Source organism: Alosa sapidissima, chromosome 5, assembly GCF_018492685.1.
Source record: "Alosa sapidissima isolate fAloSap1 chromosome 5, fAloSap1.pri, whole genome shotgun sequence".
Lineage (NCBI taxonomy): Eukaryota > Metazoa > Chordata > Actinopteri > Clupeiformes > Clupeidae > Alosa > Alosa sapidissima.
This window is the reverse complement of record NC_055961.1, coordinates 5,130,808-5,157,390: the sequence shown is the minus strand read 5'-3', so window position 1 is coordinate 5,157,390 and position 26,583 is coordinate 5,130,808. Positions and strand designations below refer to the sequence as shown.

General features: G+C 39.5%; 2 protein-coding genes across 3 annotated transcripts; one reads left to right on the top strand and one right to left on the bottom strand.

Annotated features, from left to right (window-relative positions):
* The first annotated feature begins 1,425 nt into the window (after positions 1–1,425).
* LOC121709069 lies at positions 1,426–26,567 on the top strand. The gene is made up of 8 exons (XM_042092133.1): positions 1,426–1,565; positions 1,941–2,126; positions 2,835–3,161; positions 3,751–4,167; positions 22,870–22,971; positions 23,402–23,536; positions 25,798–25,823; positions 25,924–26,567. Exons 1-8 carry the CDS (start codon positions 1,499–1,501, stop codon positions 25,993–25,995), a joined length of 1,332 nt encoding a protein of 443 aa, XP_041948067.1. The 5' UTR covers positions 1,426–1,498; the 3' UTR covers positions 25,996–26,567.
* On the bottom strand, positions 7,122–16,033 carry LOC121709065. Of its 2 annotated transcripts, XM_042092119.1 has the most exons (12): positions 16,022–16,033; positions 14,116–14,271; positions 13,364–13,448; positions 13,110–13,259; positions 12,866–13,017; positions 12,615–12,751; positions 12,411–12,504; positions 12,159–12,270; positions 11,825–12,051; positions 11,546–11,717; positions 10,538–10,665; positions 7,122–9,929 (listed from the first exon to the last, which is right to left on the bottom strand). In XM_042092119.1, exons 3-12 carry the CDS (start codon positions 13,443–13,445, stop codon positions 9,612–9,614), a joined length of 1,572 nt encoding a protein of 523 aa, XP_041948053.1. In that variant the 5' UTR covers positions 13,446–13,448; positions 14,116–14,271; positions 16,022–16,033; the 3' UTR covers positions 7,122–9,611. The 2 variants fall into 2 exon arrangements, with proteins under 2 accessions (XP_041948053.1, XP_041948054.1); XM_042092120.1 differs by lacking the exons at positions 10,538–10,665; positions 16,022–16,033 and having other exon boundaries at positions 9,756–9,929; positions 14,116–14,347.
* Positions 26,568–26,583: the final 16 nt, after the last annotated feature.

The window sequence follows — 26,583 nt, the reverse complement described above, 5'->3', positions numbered from 1 at the left end:
AGGATTGGGCATATAGGTCTAGGCCTATTAGCCTATCACACATTTCCACATTAAGTGTGTTGAGTGTCTTAAGGGATCCCTACATTTCTATAGGTCAGTTACTGGAATAGCCTATAGGCCTACTGCTTAAAAATCAGGGTCTAGCTATGTGTGCGTGTGTGTGTGTGTGCGGGCTCGCATACGCGGGCTATGGAATATTGTAGGCCCACAGACAGTAGACAGGTGCAGGGCAGTATAGATGCAGAAACCCCTCCGTTACCTCTCAAAAGATTAACAAGGGCCTCCGGCCTCAGAAATATTTGTGATAGGAATCAGGCTTCCTGTTCTGATTCTATTCTGATCTGATTTTGCTACAATAAGTATAATCTAATTGTGTTGCAATAAGATGAATTCCAAGGGCCGCTACTACAAGTGGCAGTCAACATTGATTCTCTCTCTATCTGTGTGTGTGTGTTCTACTACCTCTTCACTGACACTGAAATTATTTGAATCATATGTGACATAAGTGTGAATATGATTGTCCACCCCTCACTCCTACAATGGCAAAGTTACTGTTGGGTGTCTGACGTGGCCTTTGACATCAAAAAGCTCAGCTTGTGTTTTTGCCCAGAATAGATCAGCTATTTAGCTGTTCCTCACAGCTACAATGGGCTACAACCGAATATTATATTCAAGCGACATAAAGCTCATGTGAGCTTTAACCACTTTTGTTTAGATAAGCATAACCCACATCCTGTCTAACATTTAAAGTTCAACACCAGCAGCTTGTCAGGAGAGAAAGGGGTGCACATTCCACACCTCAAATTTATTCTTCACGCTGTTATTACATGTATTGACTTGTTTGTTTGTTTTCTTGATTTGTTTTATGTATTGTCATTTTTAGTGGGCCTTCCCTCATCTCTAAATATCTAGACAACAAAAGATGAAGACGTGTGCTGTGGAACATTCCGTTTCTGCAGTCAGAGGGGTTGCCATTCTCAGGAAAGCCACTGAGCATGACTAAAAATACAACCTCAGAGTACAGATGTGTGCCTTATAAGCATCTACTGAGTCAGTGAAATTTGATGATACATTAAAAATACATTATTTAAATTATATCTAATCAAATTAATTAAGTATTGAAATTATTGAAATTACACTAAGTCAAATGTAGTTTTTTAACTTTAACTGATCGCTAATTGTAATTTGCAGTTGCAATGGCTAAGGGCCATGGAGCAGTCTACATAATCCTCTCTCTATTTTCCACTTCACCCTGTGATCTTCACATGTCACAGTGTCCACATGAAAACTGTAGGTTGTTGTAAATACAGTGTGCTTAGGTGCTGGGCGTCTGGTAAGGCTTGTGGTTTGTGCTGCGGTGGAGGGTATGACCTGAGCAGGACGAGTGTCAATGGAAACTTCACACTTCTGTTTACAGGAAATCAGACACAGCTGCAGATACACCAGCAGTATTAGTGCAGTGCTATCTACCATCCTATTATGTCAGAATGCTTTTGATATGTACGCCAGAATGAGGACCTTTTTCTCCGCAGGCCTGCTTCTCTGCCTGACTGGGCTTAGACACGGTAAGAATTGCATCCTCTCATGTAGTGAAATGATACACATTTTCTCCACGTACATTTCTCCACGCTGGTGGGCTTCAAATGGCGACTGTCATGTCTGTTACAGTATAGCTATAGTCTCCATCATGTCTACCTGTCTTCTGAAGTGGTCTAAACATGAAGCGACCTTTGTCTGCTGATGTGATAAAATAATCTACATTTTCTCTTTATCATTTTTTTGCACTTGGAAGAGCAATGCTAAGCCAAATAAAGCATCAGGCTCAGGCAGAGTAGTATTAGAAGTGTTCTCTTCATCTAAGTGATGCACGTTCTGTAGAACGTTTTGCAGATGTGTTCACTAAACACTCTGATATCAGGTCATTGTGTTTTTCTCTGAAGGTAAAGTGATCCTGGTGGCTCCTGGCAGTGATGTGAGTGAGAAATGTGAGGGCACCTGGGACGGAATCAGAACCAATGATATACAGCTGAAGATAGACAGCACGGCCCATCTCCTGGTGCAGAACTTTCAAGACAAAAGGCGTTACACATGCGGCGATACAGAGCTTATACTGGAGAGGAGACATGGTAAATTACAACAAGTACACAACTCTGCATGATGATTCATCAACTGTAGAAGTAGTATAACATTTGCAGACAATTACACTTGGTGGTAATCAATCTGTAAGCCAGTTGTAATTTTATATTAATAATCACTTTGAAATGTTCATTGCATTGTCATGTCATGTACATTTTATGTTGTTTTTTTTATAATAATTGTATTTAGATTTATCATAAATTCATAATCTATAGAAAGCATTTTACTGGTCAGTTTGCTTTTGGTAGAAATTCTGTAGCAGACAAAGTAACGTTTATTGTAGCTAATTAGACAACACAAAATTCGATTTTCATGCTGATTTTAACAGTCTGGTACACAACTATGCAATCATTTGTCAAATAAGCAATACTATTCCATGAATATATCCACAAATTAATTTCACACTAATTTTTATGAAATTACTATAATTTATAAATTGCATTTTTATAATTGTTAATTACACAAATGCAGTACACACATCTTAATGTAAAGAGTATGGGCTGTTTGTGTTAATGTGGCCATTCTCACACGGAGTAAACTGTGTACTTTAAGAGTACTCTTAAGTACTCTTTTTTCCTGATAATGTTATATTCTGATATCCTACTGATAATGACGTAAATAAATACGATGATGATAAATATGTAATATGCATATACATGTAGGATGATGCTCCATATGTATGTTTACGTTTCTCTCAGCCTCCTCAGGTGACGCCACCCTGCTGTACAGAGCCGTGGGTCAGTCCGTCCATCTCTTCTGCAAACACCTGGGTGCTGAGACGTACTCAGGGGAATGGAGCTGGAAACATCATGGGAGCTTCAACAGAGGTTTCAGACGCCTCTCTAACAGCTCAGAGCCGTTTACAGGGCGAGTATCTAAAAAAGGAGGGGGAGATAATGACTTCTCGCTGGACATCTCTTCTGTGGAGTGGGGTGACTCAGGGCAGTTCCAGTGCACAATGCGCCTGATACGGCCGGGAGGAGGCCCAAAGAAACAGACATCCTACGAGCTGGTGGTTGTTCAGGGTGAGTGATTTACAAAAACAAACACAAAAAAAAAACATTTTTTCATTCATTCTTTTTTAAAAATCTGCAATTACTCTTGGTTGTTTTCAAGAATATTACACTTAAGCCAATTACACATTTAAAACTTTCTCAATGAATTCATCAATGACTTAATTATTAGGCAAAGGAAGTAGAGAAGATCAGATAACATTTGCACTGAGTGTGGTGTTTAGGGTTATATAATGATAAGATCACATAAGACTGAAAGATAAGCCCAACTGGAGGATAAATAAAGTAAATGTGTTATCCATGACTAAGGTTTTGGAATGCATTCTCATTCTGTAATGTGTGGAGACTGTTCTTGCTGTGTTATTGCAGTGATATTGTGAAACTCTGAGCTCTGTCTGGTAATCCCTCTTCAACACCAACCCTTTGGCATGTGTCTCAATAACGCTTCAATTAAAGTACAGAGTGCAGTTGTCAGCATGGAATACTGATACGAGTTTGAAGAGGGGAGCAGTGTCTGGTGTATTCACACTGTTCAGCTTTGAGTCTGGTGTGGCTTGGCTTCATTAGAGCGGCTTGTATGTGTGTGTGTGTGTGTCCTCAGCCACAGCAGAGCCCCAGCATGTGTATGAGGGAGGAAGTGTGACCCTGTGTTGCTCTGTCTCTCTCTGGAAGACATCTTGGGAGTTATGCTGGATTCACCTGGATTCCAACAGCAAATACTCCAGTCAGCATTACTCTACTTACTCAAACCGCTGTAAACCTGGGGGAGCAGCTGTCTATCACACCGTGAGCATCGTCAGTTCAGTCCAGAGCCAGTGGGCCTGTGCGGTTTTCCATGGGGGCACACTGAGAGCTCTGCTGCCTGTCCAGCTGAACGTGTCCAAACACACCACCACACACACGCCACCCACACACACAACGCCGGTGCGGAGGGCCACGACTCCACTGGCAACACACAGCGAGAATGCAGAGGATACCAGAAACACCACGGCAACACAACACACAGATCCATCAGCAGGTGTGTCTTTCATCCATCCATCCATCCATCCACCCATCCATCAATTCATGTTATTAGGCCCTTTCACACTGGCAAAATCGCCGCGATTTTATGTACCAGAATCGCGGAACGACTGTCCCTTTCACATAGACCGAGGCGGAACGGCGGGACAAAGTGTCTTGCCAAATTTACCACCAAGCCCCCTAGACATTTTGCCGAGTTTTTTCGTTCCGCCACCAGTGTGAATGGGTCAAGGCGGAAAGGGGAATCTGGGCGGGCATTTCAATGCTATGTCCAGCCCACCACAGGAGATTGCAAATAAATCTAACTGATCAAAAGCAGCAATCGCAGAGACAGCACATTATGTCAATCTATAAATTCACAAAGTCTCCAGTCATTCAATGCCTGCTAGAGTTGACTGTAGCTTGGAATGCAATCAGTTGCCATAATATATCTTAAAATCCAGCGATATCAAACAAAGCATGAACTCTTGAACGTCTGTCTGCCCTATATGTATATCCTCTGATTGTAATGCTTATCTAGGCGATATTTGTAACATTTATTTTGTATTTGGCCTGTTATGAAATCATGTAGACTTATTGAACAATTGAAACACATTAGGAACCGCAAAGTTGGAGACATGCATAAAGACATTGCTGCAAATTTAAAACCGGATTACTCTGGAATGGCTAACTGTGCAGGGGAATGCTTTACACCTTTATGTTCGGTAAGGTCTGCTGTTTATTCTGATATATGGTTTGTCATGTGTTGAGGAAAAGTTCGCGAAGTATTCCACCAAGATGAATGGGTAGGGAGACGGGCGCAAAAAAATATGATTAAATTAAAGTTATTATTATCAACCCGAACTGAGTGACAGGATGCAATTCCTAATAATTAGCCTGACGAGCCAGACCCACATTAAAATGTAGGGTCTGGACACTCACCGTTCGCAGTGCTCAGTCCAAGGGGCGGGATAATCAGTTGTCTTTCAAATTCCCTCTGCAGGCAATAGGACAGCGGCAGCGCTATGAGTCCCATGCGTTTCCCACCAGCGGAGCTAGTTGGCTAGTTCAAACGTTTGCCAACTTAATAAAAGTTTAACTCGTGTCACACTGTTCGCCAGCAGCAACATCCATCTTATTTGTTTTCAAGCCAAACCGTTGCAACTCTGCCATCAATCATTATGTTAAGCCCACCTAACGACTCTATACACGATTTCATTGGCCTGATTAAGTTTCGATTTCTGGAGCTCACAAGCCAACGGAGAGTTGCTAGACTAGCCCTGGCAGCAAATGTAATTCGCTGCCGCTAGGGGCGCGTCTAGATTTCTAGGCTACCTAATAATCTCACTGCCTTCGGCATAACTGCTAACAGTGCGCCTAGGCCTACTGTTACAGTTTTTCTCGATTGCTTTTACCTGCTTAAGTAAACTAGAACCCACTTGGTCTTCATGACTACTTTCTTTGCACAGCAGAAGTAATCTCTTGCGAATGTGTTCACACATTTTCATTGGGTTCACACATTTCTCACACCCTTTTGCAAAACAGTTAACACAGGTGTCATTCAAAAGCCCCAAACTCTATTGGTTTTCCCATGCTAAACAAAAGGAAAACATCTTTTCACAGGTGGTATAGATTCCTTGCATATAAGTCTGAATCTCTGATACACCTGTGTGAAACTCCTTTGCACAATTCTTCAATCAGCAATCATTCATTATACATGTAGGTCTATTTCGATGAAAGTTGTAGTTCAATGAAATTTACAGTATGTTACTAGGTGTTTGCTGTATATCTTACAATGACAGTTACATCTTGGGAGGAATGAATAAATTATTTTTTTATTCAGCACATTTTGTCTTTTCACAGTTTTTTTCTGATACCAGAAAAATTAGAAAGTAATGGAACAGACATAGCAAAAATGCTCATTTTGAGAACTAGATTTTGCATTTTGTTGTCCAGTGTGTAATGATTGATTAAAGAGTGTTTTTGAATTGGCAACAAGTTGTAGTGTTTGAAGGCCAGATTTGCTTTTGCTGCATGTTTTAAGTGTTTTGAGAGAGTAACAGCCTTTTGCAAGCAAAATGTGTCATTTTGTCCAGAGTGCTTTTGTTCAGACACGGGTGTTAACTGTTTTGAGAATGTGATGTCAGAGTTGACACAGCCATCAAAACGATCGAGAAAAACTGTAAACACCTAAAAAATATTAAGCTGCTGTTTTCTTTTTACGACGAGCACTATAGCTGGGAAGGAATATGTGAAAAATCATAAAGATTGGGCACTTCTGGATAAGTTTTTGATTTTTGGCAGGGTGTTAGGTATAGGCCTAAGGTTTTCAAAAATCCATGGATACAAGTTGGGGTGGCCCCCCTAGTGGCAGTTATCCATAAAATCCAAAATGGCCCCCGCCGAAAAGAAAAAAGGTTATATCTCAGCTTCCTTTAGTCTTAAATTGTTGTATAATGTATTTTCTCTACTTTGTTTGATACAAGGAATCCAATTTTGATAGGCTATGTTCTTCTTATTTTAAGTCCATTTCTATGTTAAATCTAGTATCATAGTCATATTTAGCTCATAAACTGTCAATATCTCTGAAAAAGTCACATTAAAATATTACTCAGGTCCACAGTAAAAAACATAGTGTCAATTTTACTCTTTAAGAGTTGAATTTAACTCTGTGTCAGATAACATTTGGTCCCACCCTAAATTAGTGTAAAATTTACTCTGTAGCCAGTGTAAGATTTTCAGAGTTAATTTTACTCTATTTTGTGTCACAATTTACAATGAAATGTGTAAAAACATTTAACACTGTGATCTGTTTACACTGTTAGAGTAAAATTATTTCACTACATAGAGTAGTTTCCACTCTAAATAGGCTATTCTTAAAATACACTATATAGTGTATATTTATTTTATTTTATTTTAATGAAATAGTAATGTTTTTAACTGCTATAATATAAGACAATACACACCATCAGGTACTGTAGCACCATTTATTTCCTGATAACTCCTCAGAGATAACAATATGGGACAACATACATAGTGGTGTCATTCTCTCCACATGACATTTGTATGTCAAAAGGCCTTGGATAAGGCAGATCATCAACTTGAAAAGCAACAAAATCTTTCTTAGTCCTAGTCACTTCATAAGCAAAGAAATGTTCTTGGAAAGCTACTGTAAATAAAGGTATGGTGAGCAGCACTGGTTTGTTCTGTATGATCACAACTGATTCAATCTGGTAAAACAGAGGCATTTCACATAGAACTTCACCACAAACGACCAGGTGTTGGCGGTATGCATACCCATTGTGCTTAGCCCACGTCACTTTAATAACCTTATCAAAATTGGACATTTTCATTTGCATAGCAATCACTGAACCACCATTAATCATATTTAAAGACACACTTTTTCCTGGACCAATGTCCAAGCGAATAAACGTTGTTGAGGATCGCCACTTGTGTGCCATATAATTTTGGTGCTTTTTGGCCAATGTTTTTGTGACATTTTTAAAGGACTTCAGTTGTTTCTTGAAAAAATTATGTTTGCCTTCGTATCTCATGCACCAGCTATGGAGTACAGGTCCTATTTTCTGAATGCAGCGAGGATAGTGAATTAGGAAATGGTGTTTTGGTAAAAGTTTTTTCTGAGGATATACCTCCTTAAACAGTTTATGATGTTCAACAATCAAATGTTTCAAATACACACACAGGCCTTGAGATAACGTGGGAGAGAATACAAGGTTTACTATCTGTAATAACAAAATAAGCAGGGCCCAGTGTTGGTTTGTAGAGGCTACCAAATCTCCAAATATAAGGGGAACATTCCTCAGTAAGCACCATGACTGAATTGCGTTTAGTCCCAAATCATTAGACTCTGCACTTAAATTCACAGCCACTGGCCTATTACATCTCTCTGTGAATCCATAATCAAAACTTAATATTCTTGAATTCAGTTCTGCCAGTGTAATGTGTTCTTTCAAATATAAAAACAGCTGCTTTAATTCAAATTGTGCGACGCCTTCTAAAAGATCATGCATTACATCGACTGAGTAGTTCTCAGTTGTATGAAAATATGTAAGTGAATTTAGCAAGCATGATCTCTTCACGCCAAATACATAAGGAAGAGAAGGCTTATTTGCTATTTCTTGACAGTGAGCACTGTGGGCCTCTTTGGTACGCAACACTATTTTGGGAGCCTCTTCGGAGAATTCAGTTTGAAAGTCCTCTTTTTCGGCTAAACAAAACCTACAGCAATACCTTGCACTGAAACTCTCAACCAGACCAAACAAACTATGTAGGCCTAAATTATCTCCAGTGACCTGTATAACACTGCCACGAACACAACCACCATAAAATGGTATATCAATGCCATTACTCTCTAACTGTTTAAGATCACGAACAATAGGATCTAAAATTGCGCTAAAACCGTAACGTTTAATATCTTGAGCATGAAACAAGGCACAAAGATGAATATTGGCCAAAATAGAATTCCACTTTGGTGAGAAATTCCTTAAAGTAAAATAGATTCCACCCATTTTATGAACTCCCTTCTTGGACCCCAAGGGGTTGGCAACTTCGAAGTCGTCATAAAACATTTGGATCTGTATAGTGTGTCTCTCTGATGAAAATAGAGGATGAGTGTTGAAGAAAGAGCCATCATAAATATCTCTGAGTTTTGAATCACTAATATTTGGGCTTTTGAGCATTTCCCTAGCATGTTCACTTTTAAATATTGATTTTAATGTCGATAAAATTGGTATATACATAAATTTGTCTCTAACAACTACTTGGTCATATGTTCCTGTGTTTTTGTTGAGCCTCGAGTCAAATCTTGAGCCAATTACAAGCTCCACTGGCTCCACAGTTTCCCACTTACTGGTAATAAATTTTGATTGTTTGTAATCTGAATTTAGAGCTGTGAATGGATTCTCTAATTGGTTAAAACATCCCTCCACATTCTTGCATGTTTCAGTGTCTCTTTGATCACGAAATACACCCTGTATGACTGACTCTTTTGCATGCTCATGAATTTCCTGCACAATATCCTCCATAGAGGTCACAAAAGAATTAACAACAGACTGGGCTACACCTGCTGCCTTTAGATCTGAAATGACAGAGGCACAACTATTTACAAGGTGTTCTGACGATAATGCTGGCTCTGACTCAACCTCAGCCTCATATGTCTCTTCTGCGGGATTTGCATTAGTACTATCAAGAACAGTTTGACAATGTGGTGGTTCAGTTTCAACAATAACATCACATGCACTATTCACATGACACTTATTCAGATGCTTCCTAAGACCAGAAAAACTATTGAAAAAACGTGAGCATCCCACTTGGCCACATTGAAGATAAAGAGTCCTTCCCGTACAGAGTCCATGTATTACTTTGAGGTGCTTTACTAGATTGTTTGCGTCACCAAAGACATTGCTGCAAAGAAAGCACCTCATTGTTTAATTTCAAGAGTGCCTAACGCATCATTCTCGCTCGCAACTCTGTAATTCTTGGCGTTTCCTTAGTTTTCCCCACGTCAATGTTGTAAATGGTAGTTTGCAGAAAAGTGAACAAGTTGTTCAAGACAGGACTGTAAGATGTACCAAACACATAGTGGGCCTTGAAGAGCTCATCCAGGGCTCCAACCGAGCTGGTGGCTTGGCATGGAAGTGCATGCTTGTCGATGGCAATGAAGAAAGAGTGAATGCTGCTTTTTGTGGGTCCCTGAGCAAGGAGGTAGGGCTGACTGCTTTGAGCGATGTTGTCAAGATGCTGCTGCACGCTTGTTCCCGTCTATAACAAAACACATTCAACAACACTATTTATTAAAACAATAACATGAGATCACTCCAATCTCTAAACAATTTAAGGATTCAAGAATTTTATGTCACATGCATAGAATTACTTGCGCAAAGCACATGCAGTGAAACTGTAAGGTTCTCCAGAAGAAAGAAAGGTTCAAAGGGAAGAGTGCTGTGTGTGGGATAGGTGCTCGTAGTAGTATGTGGTGTATAACGTTGGTGTGTGTGTGTGTGTGTGTGTGTGTGTGTGTACTGTAGAACTTTGAGTGATGACAGAAATGAGATAGATAAAATGATACAATGATGTTTGAGGGGATGCACGGCTGCAGTGTGTGTGTTTGGGGGTGAGTGATGTTTGAGTGTAGGGTGGTGTTGACAAAGGGATAGTGGAGTGTGGGTGGGGTGGAGTTGGGGTGTGTGTGTATGATAGTAGAGTGATGTTTGAGGGGGGTGTGGTGTTGATGGCAGGGGGTGGGTGGATAGTGGAGTGATAATTGAGGGTGTGTGGTGAGGGGTGGTGTGATGTTTGGAGTTTGAGGTGTTGTTGGTAGGGGGTGGGTGGTGGTGGGAGGGATGAGGTTTGATTAAGGTCTAGTGTACCTTTTGGAATTTGATGAGGTGATCAACTGCATTAGATGCTGATATCTTCCCTGGCCTCTTTCGTCCCTGTGCAGATGGTGGTAGCAGATGTAGCAGCAGTATGATGGCAGACATGTCACTGTCCCAGCCTAGAGGCCAACAAGTATCAGGTTAAAGGGATATTCCACCATTTGGGGAATTAAGCTCATTTTCCACCTCCCCTCGAGCAAAACAATTGATGTTTACCTTTTTCCCGTTCATCCAGCCGTTCTGTGAGTCTGGCGATACAACTTTTAGCTACAGCCTAGCATAGATCATTGAATCTGATTAGACCGTTAGCTTCTCGCCTGCTAGCATCACGTTTAAAAGTTACTAAGATTTCCGGTAATTTTCCTATTTAATACTTGTCTCCTCTCAAGTTAGAAAGTGTAATAAGACCAACGGAAAATGAAACGTGGCGATTTTCTAAGCTGATTTGACTTGGAACTATACTCTCACTCCAGCGTAATAATCAAGGAACACCATGGGCACAGCAGCACAATGATATTATGCTGCACCTGAAAATAGTCCCTGTAAGCTAACTTCCAACAACAAGGTTGAGCTGCAGCAGACGTGACTGGATTATTACGCCTGAATGAGAGTATAGTTCCATGTCAAATCAGCCTAGAAAATCGCCACGTTTCATTTTCCGTTGGTCTTATTACACTTTCTAACTTGAGAGGAGACAAGTATTAAATAGGAAAATTACCGGAAATCTTAGTAACTTTTAAACGTGATGCTAGCAGGCGAGAAGCTAACGGTCTAATCAGATTCAATGATCTATGCTAGGCTGTAGCTAAAAGTTGTATCGCCAGACTCACAGAACGGCTGGATGAACGGGAAAAAGGTAAACATCAATTGTTTTGCTCGAGGGGAGGTGGAAAATGAGCTTAATTCCCCAAATGGTGGAATATCCCTTTAACATTATGCCATCATTTTCCACCATCCTCAATATATTAGCAACATGCTTCTCCACATTCAAAGACTTACCTTTTTCAACTTCAGTAGATGTCTCAGCGTTGCGCATTAAATCAAGAAGGTCTGTGGAGGGGACCAGTCCATGGCTTTCCTTAATGACTCCTGCTTTGAAAGTGGTAGGCCACCTCTCCAGGAACTTGTTGGCAGTCTGCTCACCAAACATCACTCTAAAATCTTGTTCTATCTGTAGTTTGAAAAAGAAAAAAAGGAGAAAAGGAGGACAACCTGAGTTGGTACCTTGTGCTACATTTTACAATATGTCTCAGTATTCAATGAATGTAGATGCCATACCAGTCCTGGTGTGTCTAGGAACCGTGGAAATACTGAGAAGACCTCTGCTGATTTGTTCTCATCATTGACCATGGCGTGGCGGTATACGAAAGTGACTTTCATCTTTTCACGGATGGTCTCCTCATCAGCAGTGTGTCTCAACAAAGCAATAGCGCATTCCACTTCCTCGTCAGTCAGGACTCTGTCGGCAGTAAAGGGTCTAGTACACCCATGGCCTGGCCCACCAACTTTAGAACAAGACAATTTTGTTGTTGCTGTTAATAACTACAGAGTTTTATATCCTCCTTTAAACACATTTCACAGGTTGATAATTCCACCTCATGATAAATATTACCTTTAGGAGATTGACTAACTGCAGGACCTCTTTCCTCAGCAGCTTTTCGTTGAATTGTCTTCAACCGCCATGCTATGTAGCCTGAACCACTTTCAGGATCGTAGTAATGTTCCTATGTATAATGTATGCACAGTGAGATATATACATTCATATGATCTCTGAGCTTTGGATAAAAGCGTCTGCTAAATGCATAAATGTAAATGTAAATCTCAGCAGTTCGAAGGGCAAATATATTTTAAAACCTTTACTTACATAGCCATTCTGTGAATATGGGTCTTCAAGGTATGGAAACAGAGCGACAATCCCCTGTGCATACATCACTTTTACACTCCAGGGCGGAGATGTCCTGGTGTATTCAATAATCAACATTCATAGATAGCATTGAACAACATGACCTAAACAATAATTGCGATGTTTAAACAATGTCTCATGATAACATATTTGATCCATGCTTACCCATGTGTTTCCGTCATCTCTGCAGTAAGTATGTTGATGAGCTGTCTTCTGGTTGAATCTGTAATTGATTTTGTTTTCGCATACTCCTCCATGACACGGTCACCTCCAGGCTTTGTTGTCAAGATTTTTTCAATCAGCTAAGAAATAAAATGTGCAGAATTGTATTTTGAAAAATACTTGGCAATTATGAAACAAATAAAATGCACCTCAAATTAAACATATGAATCAAACTCCCCACACACACAACTCACAGCTTTTGCTTCATAGTTAATGCGGCAAGGCCTTTTAGGTTGACTTCCTTCGGCTGCAACTGGCTCCTCAGCTGGGTCACACAACGAGAAGTTGAGGATCACTGTGTCTTCAGATGCAATAGAGCATGGAGATGATGTGGACTGAGGGTTACCTGAGCATTGGGAAATAAGAACACAATTACATAGTTCAACACTTCCACTTCAACGATGTGTGTGTAGTCTTATGCAGGTAGGCAGCAATTACCAGGTGCTTCATTGGCCAATGAAATTAGGAAAGGTCCATGGAACTCTTGTACGATCTCCTCAAAAACCTCAGAGTCGACCTCTGTGTTAGACTGGTCATAAACCTTGATGTCCAACCGTCTGTCTTCAGCAATGTTAAATTTTAGACTCACTAGAGTAAAAGAAATAAACAGTGCACAAAATGTTCTGATGAGAAACAATTGCAATATGCCACCACTTGATTAGGCTACTTTCAATCCACATTTAGTGACTAACCTTCTCTCAAGAAATCACCGAATGTTAGTTCAGGCAGCTTGATGTACTTCTGCACTCCGCCAAACGAGACACGCAGCAGCATTTTCTGTTAAATTTAAATTTAAGGAAGGTTGAATAACTGTTAATATCCATCAAAATATTCTCTGAAGAATCAGAGCAAAGTTATTAAAAAACGTAATGGTCTAATAAACACTCACGGACTTATGGTATCAATAGGCTGATATACAGGGTGCTAATAAACTTGTTAGCTGAGAGTATAACCTCCTGTCTTTCTAATGACTTTCTTGCCATTCAGCAATTGTTGAAATTACTCTCAATGTCTGGTTTCAGACAGGCACAAGTCAAGCACGACAACAAAACATCTTGCAAATTATTTCAACTTGGGCAGAAACCACGTTGTCAAGCTAACTTGCTAACATTTTGGTACGTTAACCCAACGTCACCCACCCGGCCGAACAACTTCAATTATCACTAACCCATACATTGCACGGTGTTAACAAGTAAATAAAGTCTGAAATGTGTCATTTAAATGAATTTCGTTATCAACTGTATTACTTCTAAGTTCTTGACGTGGTATTGCAGTCGAATGCATCTGAACTTGAAGTCAGTGAGGTATATTGATTAGCTAACTACATCTATGCATGCCTAGCTTAACTTAATACGCCTACCATCGTCAATGTATTGCAAAAAGTTGGCCGTAAGTGGAAAAATATCTAGATGGTGAAAACCTACAAATGTTCATACAAACTTACCACGACAGGTCTGCTAGTGGGGAAAGAGACGATTTCCAACGTGCCACTGCCAGCTTGAGCTCCAGTTCAGTTCTAGGATTTTCCGCGGGGAATCATCACCATGTAGAGTAGATTTGGTCATTGTGTGCATGTTGGACTTAACTCTCACTTTTGACACTACTATTTAGACGATTTTACTCTGTACATTGTTATAATTACTCTATCCAGAGGAAAATAGGTTTACTCTGCAATAATGACACTCCATTTTTTACTGTGTCCCTAGACCCATATTTTACCTCCAAGGTATGCTTTTTCTTTGTTGATTGGACAGGTCACTATCACTATAGTGTCAAAAATCACATGTTGTGACCAAAAGGACCATTGTTGAGGCCTTAAATAAACACAAATTCATAACTATGCCACAGTGAAAAGTTACAGTACATGGCTAACATAGGCTTTTCACCATGTTAAGGATCAATATTACATTTTAGTCAAATAACACAAAAAAACAATTCATACTTAAACCAGAGACTTTCTAATGAGGAGACACAGTACTCAAAAAATTCTCCATAGAAATGCATGAGCTTAGTTTGTAACGGCAATATGGCAGTTGTCTACGCAAATCACACCCCTTCCGCGGCAAAATGTTGACATGTGAATCCATTGAGCCAATCATGTGCTGTGTTGTGAATACATTGAGCCAATAATGTAGTGTGTTGTGATCTCTGCTGGAGCAAGATTGGTGTCGTGAAGCCTTGCGCACGCGCATTTCTGCCGAAATGGATGCCTGATGAGTGCCCAAAAAACGTTGCAATATGGCTGCCGAGTGGAGGGACTTGCCTAAAAGGACTTTGCTTAAACATCATGTATTTATTCAAAGATTTTTTGGTTTCACTCTTCATCATTATTAGTACAGCCTCCCTCACACTTGCACAATGTGGTACAGCAAAGTCCAGCTCGGTGGCACTTACAGTTGCCCATACAGGCAACCACAGTTGAGGAGGAGTGAGCATCACTTGCTGGCATCTTCCAGATCTGTCCAATATGGCACCCAGACTTTGGTTCTGTCATTCCATTCCCAACCCCACTCACTGGGGTCTGGAGTCTCTGGAGTTTTGGAGAGGGACTGCTTCCAGACAAAAGCTGCAGTGTGCAGGGCACGCTTCCCATGCTGGAATAAGGCATGATGTTTCATTGACTAACTCGACACAGCAGTTCTTTCTATACATGAGTACAGTCCAGCATTTGAGAACTTGCACGTGCACTGATTCCAGTGTAAGGCTGGTTGGGTCTTGGTGATCAGAATGAGGGTGTCGGTGACTTCTGGGTAAGCTGCCCACGCAATCCATGCAGTTTTTTTTGCCAATTCCATACATTGCTGATACAACGTCACATCATGTGAACGCGTGGAAGAGGCGCAGTGCTTGGCATTTTTGAGGTCCCAGCATTTCTGAGATGTGGTGGATTGTAATATATTTATATGCCTTATATGCCTTCCCTGATCCAATCCACCACATCTCAGAAATGCTGATCAAAATATTTGAATAAATACATGATGTTTAAGGTCCGTGTATCATTCGTTCATTTGATATTCAATTGAGAATCCAAAATGAAAAAACGAGAAAAAAAAAGGATTTGTTTTTTCATTATTTGTTTATGAATGTGATACAAACCAACAAATAATGCTTTGTTTTTCAGACTTTTGATTTCATGATCAGATCAAAAGTAGAACGTTTAAAAAACGGCCTCAGGCCCAAAACTGATTTTGATATTTATTTTTTTCCGATTGCTCTGACCCAGAAATTATTTATTGACTTCCATTGCCAGCTGCTGCTTCTGCTTATGGTTAAATCGGACTAGGCCTACCAGTCCGATTATAACTTTACCACACAAAATTTAACCTAAAGATATATATTTAAATGACCACTCGGACAGAGCAACAGAATCTTTTTCTACTCCTATGCTCGATTAGCGTAGCCAGAAATGTTCAAATGGGTGGGCACAGAAAGAAAAGGGTGGGCAAAGCCAATTTGATTGAACATAGCCTAAGAGAAGCCTAGATGAGATACACCATACAAACATTAATCGGCATGTTATGACATAGTGGAATTTATTGAACGCATTTGATCACAGCTGACAAATTAGGCAGAAACATTTTAAACTGGAGCAAAACAATGCATGAATGTAGGCCTAGCTTCGGTGCGTCACATGAAACACAATTGAGACAATAGATTGACCATATTGTACAACTGCAAAGCCGTATCATAGGCATGTTACATTCATGACATGAAAAGTAGAACTTATTGAACAAAAATGGCAAATTACGCAGTCGGCTAAACATTTTAAACTGGCATGAACCCAGCAATGGTGCATCGCATAACTTAAATCACAAACTGAAGCAACAGCTTGGGCAATCCTACTGCAAAGCCTTTCCTTCCATAGGCATGCAACGTCTATGACATAAAAAGTGGATTATGAACGCATTTCACACCTGACAAATAAACGGAGCTGCCGCCTGTTCGCGATTTGACTGATTCTTGAGCTCTCAGAGCAGTGTTGACTTGCGCGTCTTTTTTAGATGATGAACGTAATTGGACGGGCAAGACTGTGGCTACGCCTATGGCTCGATTTGAATTATTTGCTCTGTTTGTGAATGAAGTTGTAGCCCCTCTTTCCTTCGATCAATGTGCTTGTTGAACGATGTGTCCCTAGTTTCCCTATCATAGCTACTGTCTTTGGTGTAATCTCACCAGAAGGCTACTGCAGCTGGCTGCCTTCCAATGACGTTGGCGACAAATGATGATCTGAGCTGATAGATCTAACATCTAGGCCTACTTCCCTAACATGGGCTGATATTACATAGCCTAGGCCAGTCATTACTTCTATAATCATGGGGCAACGCTTTGGGCGAACGCAATGTTCATAAACGAAACAGGCATGAGAAGGGAGATGATTTTCTGTCGATTCAACGAAACCAAGTTTGCCATCGTTGCGCAAATCGCCTAGCCTGGCGGGCCATCCTATATCATTGAAATGTATAGTCTGGAATCGAATCATTCACCTGCTTAATCCAAGGGGCGGGCAGAGAATTGTCTTTCAAACTGCCTAGGCATGCAATAGGCCAGCGCTACGACCATATCCGTATCCGGTCGGCAAAACGGCAAATACATCCTTCTTCGAAAGGAATGACTTAAGTGCATTGTGTTGCTCTACTTTCAAAGAAAAGTCCAACTCCTCCAAAGTTGACGCCAACGCCGATTCAAACAACCGCTCTTCGTTCGCCATAGCCACCTTCCTTGTTGTTCACCGTCGCAGGATGTCGTTATCCTGTTAAGCCCGCCTTAAGACTCTCTAACGAAATAGAGTGCTGTGATTGGAGAACATCCACGGTGTTAAGCCAATAGAAATTCCTATGGTTCGATACTAGACGTAGGCCTACAGGCTGAGCAAATTAATTTGCCGCCGCTAGGGTGCATCTAGATTTCTAGGCTACAAGTCGCCCAATTTTCGCCCAAATGTGATTTTTGACACTATAGTGATAGTGACCTGTCCAATCAACAAAGAAAAGCAAACCTTGGAGGTAAAAATATGGGTCTAGGGACCTGAGTAGGCTATTTCAATGTGACTTTTTCAGAGATATTGACAGTTTATGAGCTAAATATGACTATGATACTACATGGGAATGGACTTAAAATAAGAAGAACATATCAAAATTGGATCCCTTGTATAAAACAAAGTAGAGAAAATACATTATACAACAATTTAAGACTAAAGGAAGCTGAGATATAACCTTTTTTCTTTTCGGAGGGGGCCATTTTGGATTTTATGGATAACTGCCACTAGGGGGGCCACCCCAACTTGTATCCATGGATTTTTGAAAACCTTAGGCCTATACCTAAGACCCTGCCAAAAATCAAAAACGTATCCAGAAGTGCCCAATTTTCATGAATTGCATCCTAGCTACTAGGCCTACGCTTGAATGATTCATGACTGAATGGAACGTTGCGTTTTTAAAGAACTGCTTATCACGTCGTGTGACAAAGTTTACACTAATCATCATCTTCTAATGTATCCTTATGTTGAGATGTCCATCCTTATGTTCTCTTTGCCCTAGGCTATCATTTGTGCGTGAAGCATGTTTCAATTAAGACAGTGTAAAGCTATTTTTATTGTTGTAATATTGAACGATTTCATGAATAAATTGTACGCACAGTACATTGTACGGCCAAGGCAAGGGGCAACTCTTCTCTTCAATTTCCCTTCCAAATTACGTTTTATTGTCTGAAGACATCTATCGCAAGAATGTAACATTCTAACAGCAACAGCAAAGCAAATGCAAGCTAACCAAAGTGCAGTCGGTTCTCCCGCCATGGTTTTTGAAATCACACACCTGCTGTATCTAAAGGCCCACGCACATAAGGCTATCACTCTACACGCCCTCTGTTGCACGTCACAATTTAATTTACTATAGCTGATTCTGCCTCCCGGCTCCCCAAAATGCCGCATTATGTGAACAGATCAGCAGGCCGGCAAATTTTCACCTCGCTTTCAGACACAAAAAGACGGCAAAAAGACATCCCCTCTTCCCGCAAATTTAGCGTGATCTCTGTGTGAAAAGGCCTATTGTCCTTGCATTCTTCTTTACATCATAGTGGAGGGAGAACTGGATTTATATTTATGTACTTCCAGAGCAGATAGCCTGAGACCGTATGCTGTACTAGATGGAAACTCAACTTATACAGTCATACGTTACAGTGCAGAGCAAAGTCAGAGTATGTGTGCTCTTTGCGGTATACAACATAGTATAATTTTGTCAAAAAACAGAAAAACATGCCCAGAAAAATAACACTGCATAAAGAAACTTCTAAAGAAAAACCAAACATCCCTTCCATAATGAAACACTACATTTAAAAAAAATACCGATAAATTCTAAAATATTGTTTTGCATAAACAGCATTATTCGTTAAAATCTATATTGCTAATTAATGTGTATGATGTTTAATTGTTTTATTCAGTGTTATCAATTTAATGTGGACTTCATGTAGGCATTTACACTCTGCAGAAGCAGTGTTTTCTTTCATCTCTTTGTATTTCCCATTAGCATTTTCAGTGTGCGTATTCTGTAACTCGTGCGTATTCAAAACTCTTCATATTCAAGTGATGATGTAGAAAATCCCCCACCTACATTTAGTACACACTGCAATTTTTTTTTTTTTTTAATCTGGGATTTTTCCATTCGGATTTCCACTGTACTGAGCAAGAGAATGTGGACTGAAGTATATAACCACACAGGGTCGGACTGGGAACAAAATTCGGCCCTGGCAATTTTCTCCTGGACCGGCCCACTACTGGATCGACGACTCCCCCACCCCCCACCCCCCCCCCCCAACACACACACACAAGCCCACCGATACCAAAATCCCCCCCTGATTCTCCCCCCATAAATAACAAACACACAGTATCATGTTGTAGCAACACTTTATAAACTGAACCCAAACATTTAGATTTGGACCTATAGGTTATTATATAATCAGTATCGTAATTTCTGTCAACTATGACGATCTCCATGCATGTTCAGTAGCCTATATTTTTCCTTTAGTCAAGCAGTGAAATGTGGTTTAATCAGTGTTGGGCAAGTTACTTCAAAATCGTAATATATTATGTATTACTTATTACTGTCATTTCAAAGTAATTCATTACATTATAATATTACTGTCTCTGAATTGTAAGGCATTACACTACTATTGTATTACTTTTAAGTTACTTTTACCAAAATATCTGGAAATATGGATTTGGAATTCTAAATGCAGTTTATTATGCTCAATGCAGCTCATTGCACTTCTAATGGAGGGTGATGTGGTACAACATAATGACTGAGCTAGGCTTAAGGCTAACAACAGTAGAATGCAATAGGTGCAGTGATGGCTCATGATGCAATACAAGGAACAATCATAGCCAGAATTTTGTTAAAAGAAGACAAAAGGTCAAAGTCTGGTCAATTGTGATAGAAATGCTGTAACTTTAGGCTTAGACCTACTCATTAAAATCAACAGAGAGCCCACTACCTGTATATTGTAACCCAAAACTTAAAGACATGTCAAGATACTACACAGTGCAGCTACTGGCCATTTTTGTGCCCTAACTGGTGAAATACAGTATTAACCTAAGTATGTCATTATATGGCCAACTATAAAGATGTAATCTGCCTGTTCCCAGGGATGGGTAGTATTTCTGAAACATGTAATATGTGTTTCAAATGCAAAATAGTATTTTGTCATTTGTATTTTATTGGGTTGAAGGAAATGGCTCTGTATTTTGTATCAAAATACTTTATTGGTGTATATTTTTGTATTTTAAAAATACTGCAAAATACTATATGTGAAAAACACAAAAAAGTAGATACTACAGACAGGTGTAATGAATAATTGGTAATTAGGCAACAATGGTTTATGTTTATCGCAATCAGCTAATGTGAGAACAGCTGTGTTCAACAACACTTACAGCTTTTCAGTGACGGCTATTGCTGAAGCATCAGCTCTGGTCTGAAGCACTGGTGTGAAGTGGTACGCAAGTAAAGATGAGCAAGTTGACCTGTGCAAGTTCACATAAGGACACTGACAAAGGCAACCATGTCCCATTGTCTCCATGCCAATCTTTAACAGAAAAATGTCAGATATCTCAACCACAATGACATCAATAGATGGTAAGGTTTTGAGTGTGTTTGAATTCCCTTCCTTGTAGCATCCTTTACTGCATTCCACAGTGGGGAGAAGTTCACCTTGTTTAATTAAATAACAATTCTATTTCCTTATTAGCTGCATACTTGAGGTTGGAGATATTAAGGCACGTCAAGTCTCTCACATACTGGAACTTCAAGATACATAGCCGTATGATTTTCTTATTCAGTTCTGCACTGGACTTGAATTATGAATTTTGGCACAGATACACAATTATGATTTTGGCCTATTGATTATAATGTGGTTAATTGAAAGCTCTGTCAGTCATTTGGATAAGCATCAGCTAGATGACTAAATGTAAATGTAAATTCTTGAATTATTCTTAATTCTGATCACACTACATGAACTTGCATACGGTATAAGACAGGGGCCAAATTGTATTGTTTTTTACTATATAGTTTTAATAGGCTAAATGTTTGGGATAAAAAAAAGCTTTTTTTGCAGTGCTTCCATAGTTCCTTGAAAAAAGTATTTTGAGTATTTTCTAAATACAAAAATACAGTATTTTATTTTGATACATACGTAATATGGTTAGGCCTACTGTATTTTGTAGTTTATTTTGATACATTAAAAATGAGGGTATTAGGTATTTTATTTAGAAATACATTCTGATGTATTTCTAAATATCCCTCTAAATATAACATCCCTGCCTGTTCCAAGCATTAGCACAACACTTTGCGATGATTAGCTTGCAGTATTTTTAAAATACAAAAATACACACCAATAAAGTATTTTGATACAGATGATAAAGACATAAGATTCTTGCCATTTCGTCAGATAAGCACTTATACCTCGCATTCGCTGGAAATAAACTTTTTTATTCATTTGATGATTTCAATTATTAAACTTTGCAAATTCCAACAGGTTTGAGTATGAATGGATTCACAGATTAGTTTTCTTTGTTATTAATATTGCGGGATAGGCCATTTTGTCTTCGCAGAGGTCTGCGCTCTCGAGTGGCCTTCTAGTTAGCAAATTAAAATGAGTGTGATTGAGGGAGGAGAGAGGGTGGAGTGTAATGCTCGTGCATGTGCGCTTAATTTCACGTTAATTGGGATGTACAAAGAAAATCTGCGTGGAATGCTGCGTACGCACAGTTTCATACATCAGGATTTTTTTGTGCGTACGCTACTTTTCAGGTTTGCGCGTACGCAATGTTTTAGTATGAAATCCACGCAAGACACGCCGTGCAAACCCCTAATAGGCTAAATAACTTTAAAAAAAAAAAATCCCGGAGGTCACCGGCCCACGGTTGTACAGATTACCAGTCCGAGCCTGTAACCACATGTCCAGTTCTAAAACAAAAACATGTTTGTGTAATTTCAAAACCTCTTCATATCAAATAGGCTACCTGATGCACTCACTGATAAAAATGCCCACAATAAATATTAAATGTATTAAAGTGCAGTATGCTATGCATGTATGATAAAAAAAAACACGTTTGTCTACATTTCCTGTTTGTGTCTGGCCATAGTAATATGCCTTATAGGCCATGTTCTTGTGTGTCTTGTGTCTTTTGGAGACAATGGTGTGAGACATGTAATTACAAACTGAGTGTAAAACCTTTGAAGTTCTGCTGACTTGATGTTAGTTTTGATTCACAGGTTTCAGAAACTATGCCCTGTATTTCAAATTCAATGTGTAATCAGTCACTAGATTATTATTGTTTGGGGGAAACTATAAATATTTATTTATTGTATACTATTACTTTTACAGGCAACATTCTCACAGAAAAAAAACAATAACGGCAATAACAGAAACAACATGTGTTATTATTATATAATATTATTGTCATTATATAATTAAATTAACATGTTACTAATAGTTATAATTGATGTTACGACTACTGTTACCATCCACTGCTACTGCTCCAGTAGTGTCTCCCTGCAGGAGTGGCGTTGGGTCTCTGTGTCTGGTCAGGACTATGTCTTCTTATTTACTGAAACTGTGTTTACTCATAGTAACTGCTACTGCCCCAGTGCTGTATCGTACGGATGATCATTACTAAGACTGATAGTGCTGTTGTGTTCCCCTGCAGGAGTGAGTGTCCCACATGTCTGTGTCATGAGTGTGTTTGGCCTGGTTGTGGTCATCTTGGTGGCTCTGACTGCTCTGCTGCTGTGGAAACGCACAGATAAAGGTACTCATGCTCTTATTTTGTGCTCCTGCGTATAATTACTTCCCTCTTCGGTTTGTTTACTTCAATTAACCTTAAGTTTCTGAGGCCTTCCTTTTTTTCAACCAAATGTTCTTCTACTTCTGAATAAATCTTGTGTTTTATTTTTACTCTTCAGTTTGGTAATTTGGGTGGTCTACAAATGTAATTGACTGTTTATGTAACTCGTACATTTGACATTTGACAGTGCATCTTGTGTGCTCGTCCATGTGTGTGTCTGTGTGTGTGTGTGTGTGTGTGTGTTTCTGTGTGTGTGTGTGTGTGTTTCTGTATGTGTGTGTGTGTGTGTGAGTGAGTGAGTGAGTGAGTGAGTGTGTGTGTGTGTGTGTGTGTGTGAGTGTGTGTGTGTGTTAAGTTTGAACTTATAAGTTGATGTTGTGTTTTTCCGATGTAGAAGTGTGTGAGGATGAGGATGAGCGTAGGACAGCAGATGAAGAGGCGTGTGCTGAGGGGCTTTTGCCCCACAGAGGGAGTGTGACGTACGCATCGGTGCATTTCAAGAGGAAACCTACTGAGGATCTGAGCAAAGGTTAGTTCCTCTTCTGTCGCTACACTTGAAACTTTCAGTTTGAATTAAATCAACAGAAAAAAAACCTCTCAAAATTTGGCACCTTCTGTTTGTGAACTGTCAGTTTCATATTCAGCTACACACATATGTCACATTTGAAACTATGAAGCAACAGTGATGTAGTTTGTCATACACTTATAAGTTGTAGATTGCTACACCTCAAGAGTTTGAACATAATTGGTTAAAAACTGTATTGTTTTGTTAATAAACAAACAAAAAAGTGTGAGCAAAGTCATTGTTAGTCTATCAGAAAAGGTAAAGCACAGTTGTACTATTGTTATACAACAGCTATGGAGAGAGGTCACTTCTGTCTGCACTTTGTTTGACAAGTGAATATACATTTATAGTACTGAGACTGGAATAATTCAATTATGAATGAAATAATTATGTGAAGAGGAAGAAATTAGAGGTTGTATCAGTGATTGCGGGGTAACGTCACTTCTGTTGATGTTCAAACAAAACAGAGAGTTAGCTCACTACTCCCTCCCCCTCCCTCCCGTGCAAATGAAACTCTCCTAAACGTGCATCTCATCGGTTATTGGTTGGAACACTTTATTTTGCCTTGGAGTGGTTGGCAACACTTGTAGGTAGCAATTGTTTTTGTGTACAGATCTCGGAGCCTAGGCTGCCTACAGAGATGTGTTTTTTTTGACGGCCTATGGGGCAGGCAGCTAGTGGATCGTTAGGAAAGGTTAGATGAATGTGGTCGTTTATGTTTGGGCTTTTTTTGGGCCTGAAATCGCTGATACAACCTTTAATACAAATGATCAGGTATCACAGTCTGATTAAATCTATCAACAAAGGTAAAGCATAGTTGCATTGTAGTCTATACAGTTGCAACAATCTAATCTGTGCAAGAAGCAGCCAGGGGGGTGGCTTCTAGAATGCTGCTGTATTATACTAAATCTAGAATCTAAATAATTAATAACATTAATAATATAATAGTTTTGTGAGAGGTAGGCTTGGATTGGACTCTGTAGGGTCAGTTGGAGATGACTGTGCATGTAATCATGGTCTTTAAGCAGCATTATGTCACAGCTAAGGGCCCCTGTGGGTTGTAGAATATTAAGCTTTCTGTGGCCTTCACCTGGAGATAAAGCAGTGTGGACTCACATGTGAATTCCCTGTAGGTCTTGAATGTACACTTGGAGAAGTTGGTCTGATCTTCACATATAGAGACGAGTGTGTTGTGGTGTCTAATATGCTACAAACACAGTCAACGTTCAAGGCAAAGTCCTTTTAAAGTCTACTTGGTTTAGTTTAATTTTGTCTTCAGTATATACTGTATACCGGTACATCAGATTCAGTTACCTAATGCTTAAGGGTAAATTAATTTGCATTTCCAAAGACATCAATCAATGGGTTGAAACACTTGAAAGTGTGAACAGTCATTTGCACACACACATTCCACACATTCACACACACCCACCCACACATACACAGTACACAGAGACACAAACACACACAGACACACACACCCACACACACATACACAAACGTTGCTTTCAGACCTATGTGTAAGTGTGTATGTCAAGCGGTTGGGCCGTATATCTGAACAACATAACCGGCCATTTGGAAGTCCGAACTTAGCCGGCTCTTACACTCCCCTCCTATTTCAGACGGACATTATGTAAATGAGCTTGTGTCTGAACAAAGCGAAGAACATGCAGATATTCTGTTCATGAGTGTGTTCAACCACGTTCAACCAGTTCAACTACACGGACATTCTGTTTATGTGTGTGTGTGTCGTTCACATATATGATCGCATAAGGTCAGCAAGTTAGCATTATGTCTGAATCACCCGAAGGGTTGGACCTCCGTTTGACAAAGCTCTACATATACTGCGGAGGTTGTGTCTGAAAGCAGCTAAACACAAACACAGACACACAGACAGACACACACACACACACACACACACACACACACACACACACACACACACACTCACACACACACACATGCACACACACACACACACACAGTTTTATCTGCGTTTATCTTTATATTTGTGTACATTTTGTGGCTGTCACAGCGTTTCATGTTTATGTCAATATGTCATATTTATAACCTGTCAATATGTGCACATGATGTTTGTATACAATTATCATAACACATTCATCATATTATGGTTAGTTATTTAACTAACTTAATTATTTAGTTAATTATATTATCTATTATAATTCAGTAAAATGTCTTCTGTACTCTTTTCTGTTGTTTTTCAGATGTTGCACCCACAGATCCTCCTGCTGTGAGTTTATCTCCAGTGTCTATGTACAGTATATCTATATCTAAGCAAAGGTAAACTGCTCTCTTATCTAACTGATGGTGATTTATCTGTGTTTGTTTAGACTGCTGGTGGCACTGAGGGGGAGGATGTCACAGTCATATACGCTGGACTGAAGATGAATTCATGCAGTTAACAGAGACTCATCTCGTCTATTGTGAGCAGTCTGACTCAGAACTCTGTCTGCAGGTTTATGCCCTTATAGTTGTAAATCCTCTTGAGTAGCCATGTGGTGTCCAAAGCCTGATAGTTTGGGTACAGTGTATGCAATATTAAGCAATATTTTAAACTTTAGATTTTAAGCTTTATTATGTTTATCCTGTTTATTCTGTTTATGGTGGCCGTTTTTGTATGATGCACATCATGCCCTTGTAAGTATTAACAGTTGGTAACAGCGTGTAAGAAGAAGAAAACATAAACTCAGTGAAATAAAGTGTGATGTGAAATAATGCCAATGTTGACTCATCACCAAAATAACTAACAAGAGAAAATACTGCATTGTTGTAATTTACTTTACAATGAACAACAGTGGTTAGCCTTGTACAACTCAACATATTGTTAACGCCTATACAACCATATCCAAACATACTGATGTAACCTGCATACCCATGTATCAAAAGCTTAACTGAATCTAACTACATATAACAAAGGTGGGTCTTATGCCTGGTATAGTTTTAAGATGATGTTTTTTTAAGACTGAAAAGGAATATGCAGCATTACATGA

Excerpts from the sequence above, each read along its gene's own strand:
- LOC121709069 (XM_042092133.1), top strand. The coding sequence starts at position 1,499 with ATGTACGCCAGAATGAGGACCTTTTTCTCCGCAGGCCTGCTTCTCTGC. Across the intron at positions 2,127-2,834 it reads TATACTGGAGAGGAGACATG|CCTCCTCAGGTGACGCCACC; the intron begins GTAAATTACAAC and ends CGTTTCTCTCAG. Across the intron at positions 4,168-22,869 it reads ACACACAGATCCATCAGCAG|GAGTGAGTGTCCCACATGTC; the intron begins GTGTGTCTTTCA and ends GTTCCCCTGCAG.
- LOC121709065 (XM_042092119.1), bottom strand. The coding sequence starts at position 13,445 with ATGCTGCTGCGTGTCTCGTTTGGCGGAGTGCAGAAGTACATCAAGCTG. Across the intron at positions 13,018-13,109 it reads ATTGGCCAATGAAGCACCTG|GTAACCCTCAGTCCACATCA; the intron begins GTAATTGCTGCC and ends CCCAATGCTCAG. Across the intron at positions 12,505-12,614 it reads GAGATGACGGAAACACATGG|GACATCTCCGCCCTGGAGTG; the intron begins GTAAGCATGGAT and ends TGAATACACCAG.